This window comes from Fukomys damarensis, unplaced genomic scaffold (genome assembly GCF_012274545.1).
Source record: "Fukomys damarensis isolate Sample0158 unplaced genomic scaffold, DMR_v1.0_HiC HiC_scaffold_9, whole genome shotgun sequence".
NCBI classification, from domain to species: domain Eukaryota; kingdom Metazoa; phylum Chordata; class Mammalia; order Rodentia; family Bathyergidae; genus Fukomys; species Fukomys damarensis.
The window spans coordinates 42,491,491-42,510,024 of record NW_022900921.1 but is presented as its reverse complement, the minus strand read 5'-3'; the positions used below and the strand labels follow the sequence as shown (position 1 = coordinate 42,510,024).

Here is an 18,534-nt window from a genome sequence, read left to right as displayed (position 1 = left end):
CATTAGTTAAAATGTAAGTTCTATAGTAGTTTTCTCTTCTGAATCCCCTGCCTAATTCAATATTCAGTAATACTTGTTTGTAGCATACATCCCCTGCCCCAGTCCAGCACCAAGTGTGGACAGACTTTCATGAAATTTATTAGTAATTTTTTAATAAAACATAAGGAATCTCACAGATTCAATACTTACTGTATAAATGAATATAAGCCTTCACTTTGGCTTCCAATCTGAATGTACCTTATCTTGTTAAATATACAAAGACATAATTTATCAGACAAGAATCAATGAACTATAGCCCATGACCCACTGCTTGCTTTTGAGTGATCTCTGAGGTAAGAATGTTTAAAAGAATTGCTTTCATTTTTAAATGGTTGGAAAAATAATACATTGTGACATATAACATTATGTCAACTTCAGTTTTCAGTGTCCTCACAGTTTTATTGACACAGCCCTGCTGCCTTTGTGGTTGCAGTAGGGCTCAGGGTTGTGCTGTCCTGGCTTCACCCTGCAAGTCACAATGATACATCTATAATTTGACAGGTTGCAAGTGCCACACTTGTCACTGTAGTGTGACTTTTTAAATTACCAGTGCTTCCTCGTCATGTCAAAATAAGAAGACTTCAGTATTATGCTTTTTAACCCAGTGGAATGTGGATAGTTTTTCAAAATTTAGGTGTGAAATCATTGTGGTTATTGTGCAGTTATATGGCTATGGGTGTACATTTCCAAACTGAGTACTCACTATAATTCCCCTCTCAGAAAAATTAGAAAATTTAAAATGGAATATCTCATTGTAGCAGAATATTTTTTTACAAAACTAAAAAATGGAAATGAAGATCTTAAAAGTGAGTTTCCAAGTGGCTTATTAACCAAGCAAGAAAACACCAGTCATGGCTTAATTGAACTATGTTTCAGTGCAGAGACATGGGTGTGAGAAAAAATAAGCTCATTTAAGATGAGGCCATCAGCAACACCTGCTTGACAAGTTGAAGACATCGACAGCAGTATCAGTAGTCAAGAAGCAAAGCATCTTCTTGGCTTTTGAGTTGACAGATGTTACTGATACCGCTCGGTTTTGGCTTGGAATCAGTGCCAAGGTTGAAGTGACTGAACAGCTGGCCCCACAAGTAGCCTGTTTGTAGTTACAGACAAGAATGTTTTCACACAGGTTAAAGTACATGCCGGAATCCCAGCTACTCAGCAGGCTGAGGCGGGAGGATCATGAGTTAGACCCCAATCTGGGTAACACACACTATTGCAGGAGCAACTGCAGCAACAAAACACCACAAATTTATTACAGACTACAGCAGAATCTGCTGAGATGTGTTGCAATGAAATGGTGAAAATGTATGTGGAGAAGGTGGTTTAGTTGGATTGATTTACAAAGCGTGTGAAAATATGTGGTGTTTTAAGCCTTATGGTTATTTTATCATTCATCAGCCAGGTACTTTGCAGAAAACCTTTGCATTTATCATATATCTTTGAACCACAGTGTCAACAGTGAACTATGTTTGCTTCTATCAGTTCTCAGAATTTTTATCAGACATAAGAGCTGAATATTTCAACTTGCCCAACTACAGAATCACTCAGTGGCTTAACAGTGGTAAAATTTTACTATGGTTGTCTTAAGCTTGCAAGATTGCAATTTTTCCAAAAGAGAAAAACTGCCCTCAATCATTATTGTCACTTTGGAAATTGGGTTTTTTGTTTGTTTGGTTTTATTTGGGGGGGGGTGCTGCAGACTTGGTAATGTGTCTTCATGAATTCAACCTAAAATTACAAAACATTGCTTCTATGTAAAATTTATATTGCAGTCATTTTACTGACAGCAAACATTGAACTATTAACAGTGAGCTGGTTATACACTTCTTATGCTATCAGAAGTTGGAATAGGAGGTAAAATCTCCATCCTGTACAGATTTACAGTGGATATACCAAAAAATGTATACACTTCAGGAAAAGAAAAACTTCTAAAAATATTTTAATATGCACCAGACATTGACTTTTGGCAAATTGACTGTCCACATGCATGTTAGGATTTTCATGATATTTCAGTAAGTTTGGTATTAAAATATTTATACAAATTTTTCTTTTTCTGAAGTGTGAATATATTTTTTTGGCAGGCTCTGGATTTTCCAAGCCAAAACTGCAGTTCCACCAGCTATCTTGGACCTCTGTGCAAATAAGAATTTTCTACATTTCAGAACCTACCTTTGTAGGGGGCTCACACGTAACCTTTAGTTAGAAATTATTCATCTGTAATACACACTACACTAAAAAGTCAGTATCAAAGAAAAGAATCTAATAGAATTCTGTAAATAACTTGAGTGATTAATGTGTGCCATTAAAAATCCTTTGTCACTTGGCGTTAGTATTCAGTAGTACCTGGGTGGTGTGGAAGGACCTTCCAAAGCAAAGTATGTAACGTATCATTGTAGATGAGTAGCAGCAGATGAATAGGTGCACTGAGATTTGATAATCACTAACTTTGAAATCATTTAAATGAAGTTGTCCCAAGGAAAAAAGACTTATATTCTCTTTATTACATTTCCAGTAAAAACAAATTGTACTTATCACTAGATAGTGAATTTCATCAATAAAGCACTTGTGGGAATTTGTTTTCTCTTCCTATATGTAAGCATCTACCTAGTATTCTCAGTCTTCTCTTGGTCAAAAAGGCTGCCCTTAATGGAAAAGTTTGCCAACTCTTGGCTTAGAGAAAATGAGTTAGAATGGAGCCCTTTTTTTTTTACCACTTTTCTGACAGCATTTTATTACTTTAAGTAGTATAGTATTCCTTATAGAAGGAAAACTTTGGTAAGAAACACACAACCTCATAACCTTTTATAGAAGTCTTTGGTCTTTGTTCTTATAGAAGAGCTTTTTCTTTAAAGCTCATTATTTTTAAAGGAGTTTTGTGTGGGAACCACGTAGAGAAGGCATTATTAGTTCTTATCCCTTCCAGATGTGCCTGTGGGGAGACCACGTGTGCACTGAGCCCCAGCTAAAGGCCAACCAGCATGTGTGTGTAACTTGATCACTGACATATGTGACTGCTGACCTAACCTTCCGAGAAGTGAGCCTGAAAAATAGTACAGATTATATTTTTGATAAAGTTTGAATAAGTCCTGATTTACTAAAAACCTGTAAGTTAAAACACTGTTGATGTAAGAGCAAATATATTTGTTTGGTTTTTAAAATTTAGAGTGAGCATATCAGTCTAGTGCTGCCTGATTAAGTAGGTTGCCTCTGATGTTTTTCGGCACACACTAATTCATGAAACATTTAGAAGTTGAATTAAAGTAGGAAAAGGGAAAAGTCATTTATCTCTTGTTTAGATATCTACTGGAAATACTTGGTGTATTTCTTTCCCGCCATAAATCAGTGACTTAGTGTGTTTATCCCAGACTGTCCAGTAAGTACTATTTTTGTTTTGAAGGAAAATTTGAGAATGGTGTGGCAGAAGGAATGGTGGACCCCAGTCTAAACCCCATTGCAGCCTTTCGCCTTTCAGTTATTCAGAATTCTGCTGTTTGGGCTATTCTTAATGAGGTAAGAACATCTTAAATCAGTGAAGTCCCTTAGGTTCTATTTTATTTTTTTACATTTTGATTTTGCATTTAAGACCTTTTTGAAATTGAGAATGAATGGTCTTACACATTTCACTTTTTTGCATTTCAGATTCATATTAAAAAAATCACCAATTGACCATCTAAGAAATCAACATATTTTCCCTCTGAATCTGTCAAGTAAAGATAATTTAGCATGATTTTTTTTAAAAACTTGAACACTACCTCTTGTGAAATCTACTGTAGAGATGATTGTCATTTCCACTTGGAAAGTGAATCACCCATGGATAATTATACTCATCTGAAATTACACTGTCCTCCAATTTTAACTTAAAACATTTTACAATTATGACAGCTTGTTGATATGACTTGTACTATTTTGGTATTATACTAATACATAAGAGTTGTACATATTGTTACATTCCTTAAATTTGAGAAAAATAATGTTAAATATATTTTATGAAGGGGGTACTTTTGAAGTTCAGTTATTTTACTATTATAGACCCTCTTTTATAGAGCATCAGGGATTATATATATATATATAAATATATAAATATACAAATGTTATGGAGTTAATTTATTAGAAACACTTAAGAAGTACATATTTTTGTGCAGTAAATTTTGGAATTGATACTTTTTTTGAAAACCAGTTACCTTGCTTTTTTAAGTTCTTTCTATATTTTTTCTTTGGAAATGCAAACATTACAGATCAGTGCCATTTTTCAAATGCACTGCCATTAAGATTGATTATAGATGGATTTCTTAACTGAAGTACTTTTCTAATCACAGTGACTCTGAACAAAATATTTTCAAGGCATTTGTCATTCTTTTAAAGCCAAGATTTTAAAGACCAACATCCTTCTTGAGGGTTCTTTTACTGTACTGTATATGGTACACAGCCATGAGAGATCAGTGTGGTGGATTTCAGCATGCAGGTGGGACATACTCGACCTCAATCACCAGTGAGTTGATGCCTAACTCCTCCAGCTGAAGATGAGAAACTCTTTTTTAATCTTTGTCTTTAATTTGACTTAGATGCGTTCTGTCCTCTTGGTCCTTTTATATCTGCTCTCGTTTTCTGAGTTCTGACAAAATGTTTCATATGTAATGTTATTGTATGTGTCACAACGGGTATAATTTTAAAGAAAAAAATGTAATACTGATTTTTGGTGAAAGATATTGTAGTAGTTGTAGGCTTTTCCAGAATGATTAATTCTGCTTTGCATTATGAAGTAAGAGGTAAATAGTGTCCAAAAAGAGCATTTATTACTCTTAATGCACACAATTCCAAATATTGCTATTATCAAGAAAGAATTTCATCATTCTCAGCAATCAGTGATCTTTACAGAGTAAAGGTATGAATGGGCCCCAGCCAGTCTGCTCTGACAGCCCAGTGGGCTTTTGCTGAGACCGATGCCCTGGGCTCTGAGTGCCCCTGATGGTGCCCTGAGAGATCCCATCTGGTGGTGTCCAGCCTGGAGGGAACTGCATTGGTGACCCGGTGTGCACAGAAAATAGCTCCAAGCAATATCATTTTCTCTGCATTGTTATGAAGGGGAAAAGGTAGGAAACATTGACATAGTACAGTTACTTACATCACTATTGTAATAGTTTCTTTTCTTGATTGGAAAATCCATGGTGTCAATTTTTATAGCCAGGTCCAGTTGGAATTTTTTTATTGGGGGTTTAGATCTTGTTTTACTTTTTATATTCTCCAATTTCCTTAGCTCAGTGCCCATGAGCAGATTTCTTCAGAAAGAGGCATATTTTGTTATAAAATGTTGGCCCAAGCTTTTAGTATATCAGCAACTGAGTAGCAGAAGGTAAAAGTCTGTGGAGAAGGGTCTAAGAGTCCCCTAGAGTTTGGTTCCTCAGTAGCCAACTGTGACTTTTAAGGAAGAAATGCTATACTCTGAAAATAAGAGGGAGGAGTGTGTGTTTCTGACAAACAGTGAGCTCCTGAGGCCAGTGTGTAATAAGTGCTGCTCAGTCCACTGTGGCAGGCACTGTGACTTGTGTTAGTTGCTCCATTTTTATCCCATCCGGCACTAGGCAATCAGTGGCAGCTATGGTATCCCCAAGCAAAAAACTGTCACAGGAGCCCTGCAGGGTAGTGTTGAAGCAGAGCGGGAGGAAGTGAAGAGTATGTGGAACTGGAAGATGAATACACCAAACCACTTTTACCAATGTAGTGGATGAGAAGTGTCACATGGTGGACTAATATGTGTAGAAGGGCATAGTTTGGGATCTGGCGTGTGTTTCAGAATGAACTATCCACTCTTGAGCAATGCTGGCCTATACAGTAGCCACTGTTTATGCATAGTGGCTATTTAAGTTAAATATAAAGAATTTACTCCTGCATCTGAACTAGCTACATTTCAAGTATCCACTGGCCACATGTGGCTAGTGACCACCAAATTGGACACCAGAGATACAGATGATTTTCTTCATTGCTGAAGTTTTGTTGGATGGTACTGTCAAGAGTGCTGATTTGAAACTTTAGAAGCCAGAATTCATTACTGAGGTTAAAAGCAGACATGGAAGCTGGGCATGGTAGCGCATGCCTGTAATCCCAGCACTCGGGAGGCTAAGGCAGTTTGAGACCAGCCTGGGCTACATAGTGAGTTCCACGTCAGTCTCAATTACATAGTGAGACCCTGTCTCAAAAAAAAAGAAAAAGCAGACATGAATAATTGTAATGCAAATGAGTATTTGGGGGTAAGATCCAAGATATCTGAGTTCTGTTAGACTCATGTGTTCTTAGCATGCACTGTATCATACCATATAGTGAAAAAAAAGATAGTGGGCTGGGGGATTTAGCTCAGTGGTTCCGCTGCCTGCCTTGCAAGTGTGCAAGTGCAAGGACCAGAGTTCAATCCTTGGTATTAAAAAAAAAAAGTGATTGAAAACTTTAGAACAAGTTAATGTAAACAATGTAGCATGTGGACTACACATGTAGATATATGTTCAGCCATTAGAGATGTCTTTAAACAAAGGGACTCTGGCTTTGCAAAGCAGTGGCTGCACTGTAAAGAATTAGAATGTGTGACTATTTAAAAAGCCATTGGCAAAGTTGTAAAGGCTTCTTTTAAATCTTTCATAATAGGGAAAAACAAAATCGTCTCCCAACAGTGTTCTCTCAAAAGTCAGATTATATGGAAACAGCACATTGGAGATTGTTCTAGTTAAGAGCAGTGTGTATTCGTACTGAGGCAGAATCAGAAGTAACCCACACCCTGTGGCCATGTATAATATAATCCCCTCTCCTGAATGTGGGTAGAACTGTACAACCCATGGTTATGCCATGGTATCTACAGCAGAGGGGAGATTATCCAGGGTCACTAATCTAATGTCAGCCCTTTGCAAGCAGTCTCCTCAGAGGATGACTCAGAATACCATTTGCTGGTTTAAAGGGGAAGGGGCTGCAAGAGAAGGAACAGGGTGGGCATGTGGAGAGGCCCTGGCTGCCAGGCAAGAAAATGGGCTAGCAGCCTTGTAGCCACGGGAACCAAATGCAGGTCATATGTTCATTTAGAGGCTTAGAAGTAGGTTTGACTTCAGAGCCAACCTGGCCAGCACCATGATTCCAGCTCTGTGGGATCCTGAACAGCGCTGTTAGGCTGACTTGGACTTCTGACCTGCAGACCTGACATGACTGGATGGTATTCTGTCTGTTAGATCTGTGACTCATTCTGTAGCAGCAGAAAATGAATGTAATACCTATTTGAAAGTGGTAAAGAGGAGAAGTCTTCATCCTTGATTCCTGGTCATATGCTGTATTTTTATTTTGATAAACAATGGGTAGACTCTTCTTTAGCAAATCATATTCCTGGGTTTCAGCTAGAACGTTCTCTGCCTGAAATCTAAGTCTCTGTTAGTAGATTCTTAGTTAAAAGAGCTGCAGCATTTTGGTAACATCTTGTTAAAGAGCTGCAGGAATGAGACTGTGTGACTGTAAGGAATGTTCTTTCCTAGATGAGGTGTTTATACTGATTTAGACTGTACAGAAGAATGATGAAAAGTGGTATTTTAAATCAGATACTAAACTAAGAGAAGAAATGTCTGCCTTTATGAGGAACTTGTTTTTAAAATCATTTTAACACAGATCAAACCCTACTTGTGCCAACAAAATTTTTATACTTTGATGTTTTCCAAAATACCTCTGCTTCTAAGCTGTTAATTGCTAAGGAAGTTTGTATTTTGGTTTATCCATTAATTTTTTTGCGTTTATTTTTATTATACTGCCATAGCCTTGATGTAAGACCAGTAGAGCTAAATGAAAGAACATTAGAGGCTGTTAGACTATCAGAAGATCACAAAGTTGTGTCATAATCATATCTTCATGTTATAAGAGAACATTAATATCCAATCCAATCTCTATAGAAAAGGAACCTTTCCCAAGCTATGTACCAATATTTATAGTCTGTAAATTTTAAGTGGTAAGATTTTAAATTAATCTTAACCAATACAGAACTAGTATGTTTATTTTAATTAGTGCATGTAAATATACAATGCTAAAAAGACAGTATTATTATTTTTTAAATAGCAACCAAACCAAGGATTTTGTTAGAGGTACACTTACATCATCATCACAGCTAGGTAAACTCTTCTTACCTGAAGCACTCCTTTCTCCAGCTTGGGCACAAGTAGGTCTCTGTCAAAGACTAAAGAGGAAAGGAGCTGGCACTCAATGTGTGCTTGGGCCAAGAGGAAGGTGACCTTATTTAAGACTGCAAAGAAGTGTTGAGGGGAAGCACTTGCACAAAGCCTGAGTTCTTTTGTTAAAGCTGCAGTAAAATGGAAAGAACAGCGGTGCTAAAACTGGTCTGAAGTAAGGATTGTTCCTCATGGGGAATCTTTTAATACTCTTGGACATTAGGGAGGCTATCTTGTATTATTTGCTCTTAGTAGTTTCATTGTATTAGTCATTAGCAAATTGTCCTAGAATCAAAGGTTCAGTACGTCAGCTTGGTTAGCATTCTATTACTTACCTGAAATGTTCCATTTGCCCAAATTTGGTGAAAATTCCTTTGAAGACATATTCTCTGAGCCTTAAAAATGGCTGATCTCGACAGTACTGTAAGATGCACTGCCAGCAGATTTGATACTTCCATTTCAGTAGAGACAATACGTTTTTAAAGGAAGATTCTGAATCTGCTAAGCCTAACAATTATGTTTCATTTGTGGAAAGAGAACTAAAGCTTGCACGGTTCCGTACCCTTCCTCTGGAAAGGCTCCTCTGCATCCGGAGACTCTGGAGCACCCCCAAAGCTGCCAGAGGTTCTCTGCCAGGTTGTGCCAGACTTTTCTTTCCAAATGTATTGTACATATTTTCCTTAAAATGTCTTCATGGATTGGATGGTTAATATATTTAGTAATACTTTAGGTACCTGTTGGATTTTTAAAGGAAGATTATTTATTTTCAAGTTTGCTGCTATAATTGAAATTCTAATAATTGGTCCTGTTGACTGTGCCTTTCATCCCTGTTTCTGTGCTACAGCCGTTCATGTGTATTTGAAATAAAAAAACTTTTAAAAGCCATGTTGAGTTTAAGATTCCTTCTAATAAAGATAGGTGGAACTAAATGTGTGGTTTTTTTAGAATTGATATAACACTTGGTTTATTTTCATTTATAAACAGGAGTACTTTATTTGGGTTCTGGTCAAGTTCTGGGAAGTCTTTAGAAAAAAACTTAAAGACAGTAACTATCAGTATTTATGCAGGTGTTTGCATTATTACATGCACAAGATAGTTCCCATGGGCCACTCTAGTCTGTTTTTTTAGGGTTTATCCTTTGTTGTATTTTCTTTCCCCATAAAAAAACAAAACAAAAAAACCCCAAAACAACAAAAAAACACTGTACCTGATGTCAGGACCTCTTGTACAGTGGTTCCTGTGAGTTACCCTATGGAGGTGAGAAGGAGTCCCCTAGCCACCTGCTTAGAAATGGGGAGACATTCAGCACCTTGTCAGTAACATGTATATGATTATTATCATATTCTCTAAAAAATAAGCTTTATATTTCTATTTCCTCAGGCCCTTAGCATTATATATATAGCTCTGTGAGTATAAATATTACAAATATGCATGCTTTAGTTTAAAAATATTTATTATAGAAATGTACATTAGTCTTAAGGAATGCACTTATCAATAGTGTTAACATATATATCCTCAGATTGTAAACTTTACATCTTTAAGATATCTACAAAAGTAGTTTATTTACAGATTTTAAAGGAACTTCCTTCCTTGGGACTGTTACCACAGTTTAGATGGAACATCACAGCAGGCTTTCACTCACTTCACCCTGTACTTGTAGAATGAACACAGGGCATGGGTAAAGTTCCACCCCAGCGTGAGCGAGAGCCCATATAACAGAATGAGCGGTGCAAAGGGGTAGAGAAGAATCACTGTGTTTTTCAAAAATGGCAGTGCTGGAAAAGAAATCAAGAATGACTTATAAAGGAAACAGGCCTGTGAAAGTGAACATTCTGCAAGACAGCTCTTTTCAAAGTGGGGCCAAAGGACAATGAAACTTCTGGTTAGCCACCGCAGCCTGTGGCATATACAGTGCTTTTGTTTGCTCTTCAGAGCTGAGAGGAAATGGGGAAAAGCACTACTGCAAATGAGGGCTGAACGGGAGCAAAGCAGGAATAACAGGCTGGGAGGAAAACACTGAGAACAATGCCACAGAAGCCTGTTTTATGTTTTGGTGCTAGGTATTAAATCCAAGGCCTCACACATGCTAGGTAAGTGCTATAACAATGAGCTACACCCTCAGCCCATTGTTATTTTGAGACAGTCTCAATTGCTCAGGCTGGCCTCAAATTTGTGATCCTCCTGCCTTAGCCTCCCAAGTGAGTGAGATTTCAGGTGTGTGCCACCATGCCCAGCCTCAGAAAGTACAAAGAGGGTGTTATAGTAAAGAATGAATTTTTGCATTTCTCAGTGCAAAGAACATCACACCCAAGCATTAGGAAAGAACTAAAAAACTCTACAATACAAAATGTGGCCCCAAGTACCCATGCTTCTTACCCACTGTTACTTAGCAGGCCCCTATCCCATATATTCTGACCCAAATAGTTCTTACATGGGAGGTTCCTAAGTGCAGGCAGCTGCACTCAAAGTGCCCTGCATGGTCAGTGTCCAGAGTCCACTTAGAAAACTTGCGGTTCTGTAGTGTGGCATTGACCACAGCTTAAAAATTCATTAGAAGCCCAAGTATTAAAAAAAAAAAAAAAAAAACCAAAAACTACAGATCTCTCTCCTCAAACTAGAAAAGGATTCTTGATGCCCCAAGCAAGGCAGTTCAATGAGGGAGACTAAGGGTCCCTTGGCCAAGGAATGGAGTGGGCACAGTGACCAGAGGAGCTACCAGGTGTGAGGACAGTTTATACTCACAGTGAGGTACCCCAATACCAGGGTAACAGGAAAAGAAAGGCTGTATGTGTGTGAACACATAACTATACACATGTGTACGAGACATAAAATACGTATTGCTAAGCAATCTTAGAGGAGTATTCTTTGGTCATATTGAGATGAGCCGAAAGCAGGATTTAAGAACAAATTTGAAAATATGTCCCAAGGTCAATAAAAGTTGAGCTTGATCGTCTGTGAGCATCTACAGAACCATCACAGTGATCACAAGAATTAAAATTGAGCAAAAGCCTGCTGCCAGAAGGTTTCGGATGTTAGCTTGTGCACCTGTGAACCCCTACGTCAGGCCCAACCTTTCCTCATTCCATTGTGGTGTTAGTAACTTGGAGCCTGCAAGGGAAGTAAGAGCAAAATGGTCCTGGATTCCCGTCATAACTCAGAGATAAAAGTGGCTCAGTGTGGTTTCTTGAAATTATGAAATGTTATACAGCAGATACGCCACTTTCTGGCTGTGTGACCATGGGCAAGTTACTTTATCTTTTCTGTGCCTTAGTTTCACTTGAAAAATGAGTAAACCTGAATCATAAAATTAATAGGAAGAATAAATAAGACAGTTCCTGCACAGTGCCCCTCAGGCAGACTATTAGTACTATACTGTTAGCATCTCTTCTCCGTTACGTCCTCAACCAATGTTCTTTAAGGGTACTTACCACTGTATCCTAGGAAGGTTACATAGATGTAATAGCCAACCGCAATCAACCATAAGGTATTTCCAACTAAATATCCAATGAATGTATCTGTTAGGATAACATCTGCCAGAAGAAATGCAGACAGTGAATCTCTATCCATATACATTATCTGATAATATTTTGAGAAGTTACTGTTACTTACGGTTGATGAAGAACAGCTGGATAAAATGCAGGATGACCAGGAGTGGGTAAAAAGCATTCAGGTGTACATCAAAGGCGTAGCCCCACTCCACATCATAGTCTCTACTCTGTCGTTTCACCAGGTACTTGTTGGAGATGAACCTGAAGAGCAAAATTCACATTTCTTTAATAATACAATACAATCAATTCACCAATACTACCTGCCATGTACCAGACACCACTCTAACTTCCAGTAGATCTCTGACTCCACCTCAAGACTATAATGAATCAGATGCATGAGTTTAAATATCACATGGTTTCTCTTATATGAGAAACCCAAAATAAAAGAGCAAAATAAAAGGTAATAGGAAGTAGGGAGATCTTTACAAATGGGAAGGGCAATGGAGATGGAGGTGGGGTGGAGAAGGGAAAAGGAATTAACAAAAAGAAATGAAAAAAAACTGCAAAAGGGAAGAAGAGTTGGAGGAGCAGGGAGGGATGGGAGGGAAGGGGATGAAAAAGAAATAAGATGTGCTAGGTACATGTACAAACTCCCCCAATAAATATAATCATCATGTCTTGCAAACATGTACTAATATAATTTTTTTTTAAATGAGGATAATTTTTTTAAAAATCTCTGCCTTCAACTGCAGGGGAGCAGACTGACCAGAACATTAACTGGATGTCAGAGGGCACTTGCAATTCTGTCTTAAACATGATGGTCATAGGTGAAGACCCAAGGATGGGGTGGTGCTAGCCTCTCAGAATGAGGAAGCACAGAGGGCCTGTGATCGAGATCTAGAGTGGGAAATATAGTCAGAGAGTAAACACAGAGCCAGTTCTTATGGGGCTGCTGGCCATTTAAAGACTTCTTGCTTTTACTCTTGGTAACAAGAAGCCATTGTGGAGTTGCAAGAAGTGTCTGACAGGTGTTCTGACCTGGTCTCCCTAACAGCAGGCTCCAGGGAGAAGAGCAGAGGTGGACAGTCTGGAGGATGGAGCAGAGTATGGGAGTTCAGAATGGACATAATATGTTGAAGATGCCCAGAGTAAGGATCTGCATATGAAGCCCATAGTCCAAAGGCCAAATCCAAAGTGAAGAGAGAAAGTCATCCGTTCATCAGCTGCCTAATCCCAGCACTCTAAGAGGCTGAAGAAGGAAGACTGCAAATTTGAGCCCAGCCAGGCAATGTAGCCACTTAGCAAGACCCTGTCTCAAAATTTTAAAAAGGGCTGGAAATGTAGCTCAGTGCAAATGCCCTGGTTCCACTGTAAACAAAACAAACAAAAATCTCACCAGTGTGTGGATAAATGACATTACCAAAAGAATAAACAGCAGATGTGTTCCAGGACTATGACCTGTGTCAACCCCCCATTAAAAGGTGAGGAAAGTGGTCAGTGGCAGATCTGGACATAGAAAACAGCTGCTCCAGTGCTGGGCAATGCTACAACGTGCCTACCAGTATAACACAGCTATGAATGAATACCATATATCCAGGGGACAGAAAAGCCAAAACTGATCACTTATTATAAACATCTGGGAAAAGCCGATGTACCTTTTTATGTGTCATTGCATTTCAATTCAAGGATACAATTAAGAAAATACTCTTCCTACAGTGGAGATAAAAATAGAAGATAAAGAAACAAAACATGGTATAATATAATAAACAGTCCTGTACTTAGATAAAATAATACTGCTTCACCTGGACACAACTTACCAAAACATTTCTCTGTCTCAGCCAAGAACACACGAACTAAAAATCTACAGAATGAATGCAATAAGCGAAACCACAGTTCCACCTGTTCTCAGGAGTGAAAGACAAAACAGCTGTTCTCATGAAAGGAGGGAAAAGGTCCCTAGGGGGCAGGAAGGGTGGGAACAACAGAGGGATGTGGATAAAGAGCATCAAAGTACAGACACAGGAGAACTAAGTTCTAGTGTCCCATAGGCAGGCCAACTATAGTTTACAATTTATTACACATTTTATAAAGAACTAGAAGCCCAAAAGTTACCAGAAACAAACAATTGAATATTTAAGGAGACAAAAGCTAACACTGTATACATACATGGAATTCTCATCTGATGTCCATAAATGAGTGCAGTTAGAATTGCCTGCAGCAGCCTGTCCTCGACTCCCCAGGAGGCCCCTTCCTTCCCACAGCCACTGCCCCCTCAGCCATCCCTTCAGTGGACACAAAGGCCACTGTGCTTCCTTGCCCACCTGCAAGTGAATGGCACCTTTCACAGCTCATTGGGGCCCACACTACTGAGCCCTCTGCCTCAGTGCCCTGTGACCTTTGTTCCCACTAAATGTTTCATGAGCTCCTGGGTTCTACTTGCCCAACATTTAATGCTCAGCACTGAGCCCCAAACTTGCAGGCTCTACTGAAGAAGGCCCCACCACTGCTGCTCCCACCCAGCCCTCACCGTGTCCTGCTGTGACAGGCACTCTCACTCCATCTCACTTCTGTTCCTGTCACCACTGCCTTTGGGCGTCCTCTGCCCTTCCTCAGACTCCCACTGTTCTACCTTCTTTGCACTCTTCTCTCCAACAGGGAAGCTTTCCTTCACACCCTCCAAGCTCCACCACTCCGCCTTCCTCCAAGCCACAAGTGTTTTCTGACTTGCACTACAGACAACTTCTCTAGTCTCTTCTCTTCCCCAGCCACTCAGTGTCAGCCTGTGCCCCTGGACGAAGTATGCTGCTCCACACTTCTACACCCCTGCACTCACTCTTTCAAAATCCTTTCTCCCTAAAGTGAAAGTGCCACCTGATGTTAATTCATGTGTCACTTCTGAGATGATCAAATTTACAAGGAACCATTTCTATTTCTAGTTCCTCATATGATTCACGGTACAACATGGATTTTCAAAAACAGTACATTGAGTCCTTGTCTATTTAATGGAAACCCTGACACAGACTCCTGCTAAAGGTGCTGAGCTCCAGGATGACTTAGGTTCTGTCGCCGCCAGTCACTGCATTCCTAGCAGAATGCTTGCTACAAACTCTACTCTTCTGAAAGCCTTACTTCTTCAATTTTTTCATATACTATGTCCTCTCCATGAATACCTTGATAATGAATATGTAATTTACAGTACTTAGCAGTATTAATTTTAGATTAATGGTGAGCAGCATTTATTAACTACCTAGCAAACACAGAACCTACAGTTTATCAGTCAGAAGTTACAAAGGATAATCAAAGGTTGATATCATTAGAGATTAGTCTTGTTTAAAATATTAACAGCTACTGTATCTTGAGCACTTAACATGTGCCAGGAATGTACAGTGCTCTACAGAAATCTGACAAAATCCATCAACTCTATTGTATTACAGAGGAGACTGAGTCTAAAGTTAAGCAAATGACTGAGCCAGCACTTGAACCTGGGTCACTCTGCGAAAAAAATACTCCACCTAGTTTTCCCGATACACACTGACCACCAGGCCTGCTCCACCACTGCCCTCAGCCTGCAGGTCAGTGCCAAGCAGCACACTCCGGAGGCCCAACACGTTACCCTAGGAACAATGCTCGTGTCCGTCAATCCCAGGCAAAGTTAACTGGAAACCCAATCAATAAAATCTGTGTGTGTGATTCTCAGCAGGAAGGAACCAGAGTTGTTTTTTTTTAAATTCTTTTTCAAGTGCACTTCATCTAATAGGAAAGATTCAAAGTAAGATTCTATAAAGTAATCCTCTGATCTAAATGGGTCTAATACAGCACACTGCCCTACATCTGGAAGTTGTCCCCACTGACAAAGGAAGGAAATGGTGCCAGCATAAAACTTAGGCAGAAATGACAAAAGCATAACATTTTTGTAAAACTAGGGATTTTGTTAATATAATATAATCATTATTTCTATTATATAATCATTATTATATAATTATATAATCATTATTTCTATTATATTGACATATAGAGCATCCCTTTAAAAAATTTCCTGATAGTAGTACTAACACAGGAAGGCAAGTTATAACCCCTTGGCAGCAAAACTGATCATTTCAGTTACTTCATCTTGGTCTCAATTTCTATCCGCTACTGTACCTCTGAAGGAAACAAATAAATACTCTACAGTGTCTAAAAAACCAAAGTTCGTGGTACTCACCACATCAAGGTTGATATCAGAAGGCCAACACCCACACAGTCTATGAATACTACCCACAGGAGAAGTTTTATTGTCTCAAAAAATCCCATGTCCAGCACAAAACCAAATCCTACAGTGGAAACTGAAAGAAAAATTTACAAGATTCATTCAGACATTGTGCTAGGTTCTGGGGATACAGAACGTATTCCTTGGTATTATGGTTTAAATCTTAAATGTCCCCTGGAGGCCTATGTCCGAAAGGTTTGGTTGCCAACTTATGATGCTACCAGAAGGAGATGGAATATTTAGGAGATAGGGACTAGTGGAAGTAAGTCAGGTCCCTGAGGTTGTTCCCCAGAAATGGATGTCAGGACCCTCCTTGAAGCTCCTTTCTCTCTCTCTCTACTACCCACCATCATGAGGTAAACAGCTCTGCTCAACCACAAACTACCCACCATGTTCTGCCTCACCACAGGCCCCTAGCAACGGGCTAATGACTATGGACTAAAATCCCTAAACCATGAGCCAAAATAAACATTTCCTCTTTAGGTTATCTCGGATATTTTATCCCAGCAATAGAAAGTTAATATACTTGGCCACTAGTTTTCCATACAGACACCAAAATAAAACTCCAAAGATTCTTTGTTTTATGTAACTGATGTAGAAATGCAAACCACTTTGAAATGCAGATCTATGAAGCTTACAGAGCAGGGCTCTGGCCATAATAGTTCACCATGTAGTCGTGGCATTCAGAACAGTGCTGGTATAGAGGAGGACATCTGAAAGCCAGTTAAGGTGAAAAACACTCCACACACTTCAAAACCTTACACAGTTTAACATGATTGGCACCCATTCAATACACTACTGGAGAATGTAAAAGCAGGTTTTCAAGTTCACATCAGTAGTTTTAGAACTTTCTTGATTAGCCTATCTGTGAAGTGTAACTTCCGATTTTGATATTCCTTTTCATGGCAAGATGGATTTGGACATCAGTTTGCAGTAGCGAAAAGACACAGAGTAAATCTTGTCCCTGCTTTTCAAAGTCTTGAAGTAGTAATTTAATTTACTTGGGCATCTGCTTGGGACATGGAAGAATACATCTCTTTCTTATGAGATTTTTTGAAGGTGCCGGGAAAAGGAAGAAACAGTTACAAATGCCCTCAAATTCAGATCCACAACACATATCAAAAGAGCCTCCAAATGACAAGCCTACTCTGAAACAGTATATTTTTTTCTTCAACTCTATGGCAGATAAAAAAATTAAGACTTACCACAGAGCCAGACACTTAACAGGACCAAGAAAGCAGGGTCATCTCTGGCCCACTGGTCCTTTGTCTGTTTCCTGTAATGAAAATTTCTATAAACCCTCTGTGGGGAAGTAAATAGGTAAAGCATCTGCCAGGCAGCAAACTCAAAGTCCATCTGCCGAAAACGAAAAAGCCTCCTGAGGTATTTGTAGCGCTTTGCTCCAGCTGTGTGTCTTGCTGCATCCCTGGAACTCAAGACTCCATTCCCATGCACTGAGGAATTCAATGAAGTACTTGGTAACATCTTCCTAGATGGAAGAAAAAAATTCCTTTTACATATAATCCAAAGAAACTTGTTGGCTACCGCACCCCTCTCTTTGGAGTTATGAAGCAGGGAGGGAGGTCACTTTGTTTTTTCCACCCTCTGAGTGGTCAGGGGTCAAAGGTGAACGGAGTCCCTGCTGAGGGGCGGGGAAAACTGCGGATTTCAGTTCCCGCTCGGGCAATGCCACGCCTTGAGAATCAGATAACAACACATAATCATGATCCATTTGCTTCTTACTTCACCTCTCTCTAGCCTCCCCAAATTCTGATTTTTAAAATCACAAGCCTTTCAGTCTTTAAGTCTATTATAAAGCAACATTATTCACACAGGTCCGTCAGCGTAGTGCGACCAGCAAGCTCCTCGTTCATTAGAACGTGATATAAGAACAAAGCAAAACTCCACAGTGTTTTACTCCCAGAAAAATAATCCACCTGCAGGAATGACAGCTTGGGAGTCCAGTCCAGCTGGTCCGAAGGCGAGTGAGCGCAGGTCATCGCCTGATCCCCACACCCACACCTCTGTCGCCTGTCCCCATCAACTTCGCAGGCTTCCCCGCCCTGCCCAGGTGCTCCCCAGTAGCCCGGGGCCTCAGATGCGGCTGTCAAGTATAGCGAATAAAAAGTCTGCCCAGTTACATTGGATGTTCGAACAAGCAAAGAATGAGTCCCACGCAATATTTTAGAAATGCTTAAAAATTATTACTTTACCTGTCACTCCAATGTGAGCCCTTGATTTTATCCAGCAACTCGAGCGTGGGCTAAGGGTCCCAGGGGTCAGCCGCGGGAATGGTCTCTGTCGGGTCGCCGTGACGCCCGGCCACGAGCTGCCGGAAGAAAGGCCCTTTCGCGCGCGAACACAAGTAGCACGAGGGAGAAGCCTACAGGTCTCACCTGCGGCTCAGGTGTGACCCCAATCGAGATCTGAGCTACTTCGCCACCACTGCCCAGCAGCTGAAACCAGCCGCGGCCTGTCTAACTTTCCTTCCCTCTACGTAGCCGGCGCTCAGGGCGCGCATTACGTCACGCGTGTCCACTTCCGGTCGTGCGCGCGCCTGTCGGGACTCGTAGTC

General features: G+C 39.8%; 2 protein-coding genes across 2 annotated transcripts in view; one reads left to right on the top strand and one right to left on the bottom strand.

The window, feature by feature from the left end:
• Positions 1–4,112, top strand: part of Mgat4a (alpha-1,3-mannosyl-glycoprotein 4-beta-N-acetylglucosaminyltransferase A) — a 109,511-nt gene extending 105,399 nt beyond the window's left edge. Inside the window, exons 15-16 of the mRNA XM_010643224.3 lie at positions 3,440–3,552; positions 3,682–4,112. Coding sequence (XP_010641526.1) covers positions 3,440–3,552; positions 3,682–3,708 — 140 coding nt within the window. The 3' untranslated portion in view covers positions 3,709–4,112. The remainder of the gene's footprint in view (positions 1–3,439; positions 3,553–3,681) is intronic.
• A 5,564-nt stretch (positions 4,113–9,676) lies between these two features.
• On the bottom strand, positions 9,677–18,501 carry Unc50 (unc-50 inner nuclear membrane RNA binding protein). Its single transcript, XM_019210516.2, has 6 exons — positions 18,173–18,501; positions 17,165–17,448; positions 15,915–16,035; positions 11,835–11,974; positions 11,654–11,755; positions 9,677–10,000 (listed from the first exon to the last, which is right to left on the bottom strand). Exons 2-6 carry the CDS (start codon positions 17,442–17,444, stop codon positions 9,864–9,866), a joined length of 780 nt encoding a protein of 259 aa, XP_019066061.1. The 5' UTR covers positions 17,445–17,448; positions 18,173–18,501; the 3' UTR covers positions 9,677–9,863.
• Positions 18,502–18,534: the final 33 nt, after the last annotated feature.

Coding starts and splice junctions, on each gene's coding strand:
- Unc50 (XM_019210516.2), bottom strand. CDS start 17,444: ATGTTACCAAGTACTTCATTGAATTCCTCAGTGCATGGGAATGGAGTC. Junction 11,975..15,914: donor CTGATATCAACCTTGATGTG/GTGAGTACCACG, acceptor TTTGCTCTTCAG/GTTCATCTCCAACAAGTACC. Junction 11,756..11,834: donor CCAGCTGTTCTTCATCAACC/GTAAGTAACAGT, acceptor TTCTTCTGGCAG/ATGTTATCCTAACAGATACA.